This window comes from Ailuropoda melanoleuca, chromosome 10 (genome assembly GCF_002007445.2).
Source record: "Ailuropoda melanoleuca isolate Jingjing chromosome 10, ASM200744v2, whole genome shotgun sequence".
Classification (NCBI taxonomy): domain Eukaryota; kingdom Metazoa; phylum Chordata; class Mammalia; order Carnivora; family Ursidae; genus Ailuropoda; species Ailuropoda melanoleuca.
The window spans coordinates 38,325,930-38,331,922 of record NC_048227.1 but is presented as its reverse complement, the minus strand read 5'-3'; the positions used below and the strand labels follow the sequence as shown (position 1 = coordinate 38,331,922).

General features: G+C 55.6%; 1 protein-coding gene across 1 annotated transcript in view; it reads left to right on the top strand.

Annotated features, from left to right (window-relative positions):
- RAB11FIP3 (RAB11 family interacting protein 3) overlaps positions 1–5,993 on the top strand; it is a gene marked incomplete at its 5' end in the record, with an annotated part of 83,819 nt that overhangs the window by 68,597 nt on the left and 9,229 nt on the right. Inside the window, 2 exons of the mRNA XM_034669600.1 lie at positions 1,837–1,872; positions 3,882–4,083. Of these exons, the coding sequence (XP_034525491.1) occupies positions 1,837–1,872; positions 3,882–4,083 (238 nt within the window). The remainder of the gene's footprint in view (positions 1–1,836; positions 1,873–3,881; positions 4,084–5,993) is intronic.

The following is a 5,993-nucleotide window of genomic DNA, read 5'->3' as shown; positions in this document are numbered from 1 at the left end:
GGCAGATGCTTAACTGACTGAGTCACCCAGGTGCCCCATCAAATATATTTTCTACCTGGTGAGCCTCAGAACATGCCTATAGTGATCCTGTTTTCCAGGTACCTGGGAGCCTCTATGAAAAAATTTATTTTGTAGAAATTAACAAGAATATTAAGAAGAAATCAAGAATATTAAGGTCTGTTTTCCATTTATAAACCTCAGAACCGGACTGGTGGTGCAGTCCCTGCAAGATTGCTGTGTACCCCAAGTCCCCATGATACGAGGGTGAAGTCTGTGGTGTCAGTCGGGGTCCTGCCAGGAGAGAGGAGTGTATGGTAGTTTGAACGAGGGGCGTTTAATGAAGAGTGCGTAACCGTAACCGGGGACTGAGTCACGAGGTGCTGGCTGCTGAGAGCGGAGGAGGCTCGCAAGGACAGCAGCTTTTGAGAAGCAGCCGCCCCACCTGGGCTGAGAGCCGACCTGCTGCCCGGCGCCTGGATGCCACCCTGGTGCCATACCAGCGGGACTTGTCGGGAACCTACCTTGATGGAAGTCTGCCCTCTGGCTGCCAGAAAGCCTCACTGGGAGGGGCCTCAATCTAGGCGCTCTGTGCCAGAACTCTGCGCGGAGCTGTGAGGACACCGCTGTGGCTGGCACATGGGGGGCCGCCAGGCAGGATCTGGGGTGAGATGGACCAGATGTAGCCCAGGACATGTGGGCACGTGGGGCCCCTCCGGCACCCTCTGCTGGTAGAAACTGCAAAGGAAGAATCGGGCAAGGGCCCAGATCCATTTCCACAGAACAAGTAGGAAGGATGAGTCTGGAGGTGGGAGGCCGTCAGTCCGTAACTGCCGCAAGCATATGTTTGTCCTCGGATAGACTTTTCCACCCGAGCCAAGGGGGAGTCGTAGGTGTATCTGACGTAAGCACGCTGAAGGGAGATGCAACGGGGCTGGTTCCTGGCATTGAAGAGAGGGCTTCTTGTGGGCTGAGCTCATAGCTTAGCAGTTACATTTGAAAATAAAGCTGGGGGCACCTGGGCGGCTCAGTTGGTGAAGCGTCTGCCTTCAGCTCAGGTCACGATCTCAGGGTCCTGGGATCCAGCCCCACATTGCACTTCAGCAGGGAGCCTGGCTTTCCCTCTCCTGCTCCCCGCCCCCCCCCAATACTCTCTCGCATGCCCTCGCCGTCTCTCTTTCTCTCAAATAAGTAAATAAAATCTTAAAAACCCCAACACCTCTGGACTTCAGAAATGAGAGAGAAGGTAAGTTTGGCCTTTTTTGCCACTGCAGACGATTCTGTCAGCAGGACGATATGTAATTGACTGTATTTATTGCCCTGAAGTGGCCACAGGAACGGCCTCCAAGTCACCGCCTGGGCAGGATTTTGGACCCTGTGGTTTCAGTGCCTAAGTTAAAGCTGATGACGGAACTTTCCTGTCACAAACAGGCCTGTGTCACATTGCATGAGGAGCCTCTGATGGCCAGGCAGTTGGAGGGCATGCAATGGGGGCATGGTACTTGCCGGCAGCTCGGACCCAGTGCAGCCGACTGGTGGGTGCACTGCTGGGCTCAGCCTATGAGCTGAGGTCTGGTCGTGGCTCCGTCTGGGATTTTCGTGGGAGTGGAATAATGTGACTTGCTGAGGCCTTGGCAAGGCCCTGAGATTGCTCCCGTGTCCTCGAGCGCTTTGCTGAGCAGGCCTTTCTGTGCATGGTGCTGGCCTTGGGGGCAGGCGCTGCAGGCCTGTGAACATACCCCCAACCCCGTATCTCTTCGGCCTGAATTTCCTGTTTCCTCCCATTCCTCCCTGTCTGTTCTCTGACATGATTTTCCTGTTTATTTTGATTTTGCACAGTCCAGCGAAACGGCTCTCCAGCAGGAAGGTGGCAAGGTAGGAGACCCTTCGTTACTTACTGAGCTGTTCTTCTGAAATGTATCACTGATCGCAGCTCTTTAAAAACACGTTTGGAAAATAGCATTCTCCACGGTATGTTTTTAAACCTTTGAAAGTCACTTCTCGTGGTTTGGAACTAAAACTAATTCTGCGGGATGGGTTCTGGAAAGAATCTCCAGCGCTGTGAGCAGACCCTGGTTTGTGATGGGGAAGTTGGTGCTGAGAGCTTCTGGCATTGCGCCCTTCTTACCAAGTCTTTGCCACAAGGTCTGGTAGGGGTGGCGGCATGTGTGTGGGTCTGGTGTCCGCTAGCCCCCGGTAGCATCTGCCAGGGTGCCGGCAGCGCCCAGGTCGGGGTTCTGGGTCGGCCTCCTCCAGCGGCTGTGCTCTTCCCGCCCCCACTGGCTCTCCGGGGTGAGCAGCAGCAGGAGGGGGCATGCCCACACCGAGTTTCTGAGGAGCACGCTTTGTGGCCGTTGCTCCACTTTCCAGCTTTGGGTCTACCTGTCAGCTTCCTGCAGCGGGAGACGGCAGCACACACAAGTACCCTGCCCTGTTCGGCTGGCTCCAAGGACAGTTTTCACAGGGCTTGTCAGATGGCCGTGTCCTTCACAGGAGGCCACATAACGCTCACTTACTTCCTTTCTCAGACAAGTCTTCTGGAATCCATGATGCCTGTGGTATTGCTACTTGCCTCGCCTTCTCACCGCACCCCTGAGCCCCCTTCCCCCCCACCCAGCCCTGTTCCTGCCTGGGTGTCGCTCCCAGGGCCTCTGCCATCTGCACGGGCACGGTGGCTGCGGGCAGTGGTCCCGCCGCCTCCGTGTGAGCCCCGGTACTCGTCTCCTGGCTTGTCCTCTCACCCTGAGCCCGTCTTCTGTTTTTTACTCTTTGTCCAGCACGTCTTCTTGTAGCTTCTTGAGAACAGACGTGCCCTGGAGATACATTTAAAAATTTTTTTTTTATTTTTTAAAGATTTTATTTGTTTATTTGAGAGAGAGAGACAGAGAGAGTGAGAACATGACCAGGGTGAGGGGCAGAGGGAGAAGCAGACACCCCACTGAGCACGGAGTCCAATGTGGGGCTCGATCCTGGGACTCCAGGATCATGACCTGAGCTGAAGGCAGATGCCTAACTGACTGAGCCCCCCAGGTGCCCTCCGGAGATATATTTCTGAGACCTTACTGGGTACTTCCCTCCCATCCTTTGGCTTGGTGTAGAATTCTAGGTTGGGAACCCCTCCCATTTAAAGCTTTGCAGGAACCGCTTAGTACCTTCCCGCACTAGGGCTGCTGCCAGAGCCCAGAGATTTTCTCATTTTCTTCGTGACCTTTTCTCTGGAAGCTTGTCAGATGTTTCCTCTATTCCTGAAGTTCAGAAACTTTACTATGGGTCTTGTGAGTCCTTCCCATTAATTACGCTGGGCAGGATGACAGATGGACTGTTTTGATCTGGGAGTTGCCACCCCTTCGTCCTGGGGACCCCTCTCTAGCTGTTTGATAGCGTTGCCCGTCCCCCGTCCTCCCTCGGGAACTGCTGGTGTGGCCCTGACTGCCTCATCTTGCTGCCCCTCTGCTCTGGCCCCTCCTGTGATGGGCCACAGGCTCTTTCTCCCCGTCTCTTCCCTGTGTGTGGGTCTTTCTTGTTCGGGTTTCCCTCGCCACCCGGGCTGATGCTGCTGCTCATGGTGCCCTGGCTGCCCACAGCTGGCGGCGGCTTCTGGCTGGCGTGTGGTGTGGACAGGCTCCGTGCCGGCTGCTTTCCCAGAGAGGAATCCTTGCCTGGCTGTCGGCCTTCAGGGATCTGTGCTGGGCTGTGGGTGTGTGTTTGCCGTTTGTGGGCCCCGGTGTCTGGGGTCTTCCTTCGTGAGGGTGTGGTTTGGAGCGGCTCTCCCGTGGTCTCAGGTGCTGGGCCTCCCTGGTCGGCGGCAGGGAGCCTCCTACCCCTCTCCTCTGCCTCTTCTCTTGTCTGTAGCATGTGACCCTCCTGTTTGTCTTTTTCTGTAGTGTTAGGGGCTCAGGACCCAGCAGAAGCGGAGGTGAAGGTCATCAGCCCTCCTCTGCACTTGTCCCCACCATCCCCCTTGTAGAGGCGAGTCCAGACTCCAGGGAACGTGATGTTTGTTCCAGACCACACGTTGATTACAAGTTTAACGTTGCTTTCCTCCTCCCCTCCACCCATGTTCCACCCCGAAGACGCTACAGGGGCTGAAACGAAGGAAGGTAAAAATGTCCGCCCAGCCTCCCACGTCCCGGATGTGCACAGGCCCTGGGGTCCCTGGTCCGTGCTGTCTCAGCTCTTGGGCTCTGTCTGCCCCTTTGAAACCCCTGTGAGAATGCAGTCTTCCCTTCACAGATGCGCTTGGGCGTGAGAAAGCCCAGTCCGTAGGTATTTACAGTTAGGGCTCACACACACAGCCTCTTCTGCAGTCTGTCCACACACACACGCACACAGTTGTCATCTGCCGTGTTGCACTTGAAACCAGCGGTAGAGTTCTAAGGAAACTCCAGATAACTGCTGCTTTTCACTCCTCACGGTGTCTCAGGCCTTCGCATGCAGCACTGTAGCCGGATCGTGGGTCTGGAACCAGCAGCCCTGGCCTCGGGGACTTGGCTGTGTGCCTAGCCCACGTGGAGGTGGCTCTGGGGTCTGTGTGCGTGCGAGGACCCGGAGGCACCAGCACAAAGCCGGCCTCAGGACGGGGGGTGGGGGGGAGTGGGAAGTGCCAGCAGGACCGCCACGGGGCAGAAGGTACTCTGGGGGTGTATCAGACATCTCGCACACCCCCTCTCCTGCTGGGTCTCCCGAGTGGAGGTGGGTTTACGTAAACAAGGCCCTCCCCCTCGGCTTGTGCCTGAAGTGCCACATGCCAGCTGCCACCTTCCTGTCCCACGTTCAGCCCCTGGGAAATGCTGTGAGCTCCTGGTAGGAGCTCAGGATGGGGTGACAGGCCCCAGACTCTGGCTTCTCTGCAGGGTGGTCTCTGGGTCTGGGTGGGCAGTTTCTTGCCCCAGGAGTGCCATCAGGAGCTCTTGTTGGGGCCAAAGTCATGGGTGTTTAAAAGCAGCAACTGGACAGGAACAGGGTGACCCTTTGGGTTCAGTGTCCCACCCAGGACACATCCAGGGGACTTGTGATCCCCAGGGGTAAAGATGCCCTTCTTCTTTGTTCCCTTTAGAACACGTCTGGAAAAAATTTAAGAAATGCAGCAGCTCAGTCAATACTAAAAAGAAAATAGAACTTTATACATTTAATAATGTAGAACTCTTCAGTGTAATTTATAATGGTATTTTATTGAATTCTGACTCTGTGTTACACCCTAACAGGAGCTGTTTGCATTTATCATCTCATTTACACCTTGTCACAGCTTGTGATGATCCCCGTTTCATGGCAGAGTAAGGCTCAGGGAGGATGAGTAGCTGTCTCTGGGCCACACAGCTCTGAACATCAGGCTGCTGAGTGGGGAGCCTGGGTCGGCACAGGTCGATGCGCTGTGGCACTGGGTGCAAATGCTCTGAGAGTTATAAGTGCAGGTAAATTAGAGCTGGTACCGTGTCACCACAGCCAACAAGACTGTCTCTAGGGGGACTGCAAACATGTGTTTGCTGAGCACCTGCTAGGGTGCCAGTGGCTACGGAGCCAAGGCAGGAGTTCTGAGGTGTGGAGGGGGCTTTCGCAGGTCCGTGGGCTTCCTGGCTGCACCCGATGTGGCCCCTGGTGCTGGGCCCTTGGAGCTGTTGTTGCAGAGCGTGGTTTTGTCTGTGCACCTTCCCAGGCTCGATCCCGGGAGAAACTCTGGGTCAGACCCCCACGCTCTCACTGTTACTTCCACAAGGAGTAGGTTTGAAAGTCAAGTAGCAAGAGTGCATGTGGCTGACGCTGCGTGTGGCAGTCAGGGTCCTGAAGTAATGTTTCATGGCCTCGGCGGAAGACAAGATTATTTCATATCACAGAGAGGAATGAAGTCGTGTTTTATTACCCGAGGACAAAGTACCTTCACCCATTAGCTGCCAGGGAAGGAGGCCAGGAGGTCAGGTTCCAAAGAGCAGCGGGGATTCTCTCCAGCCCTTGGGTAACAGCGTCCTGCCGGTACCCCTTTGGTGGAGACCCGAGCCCGC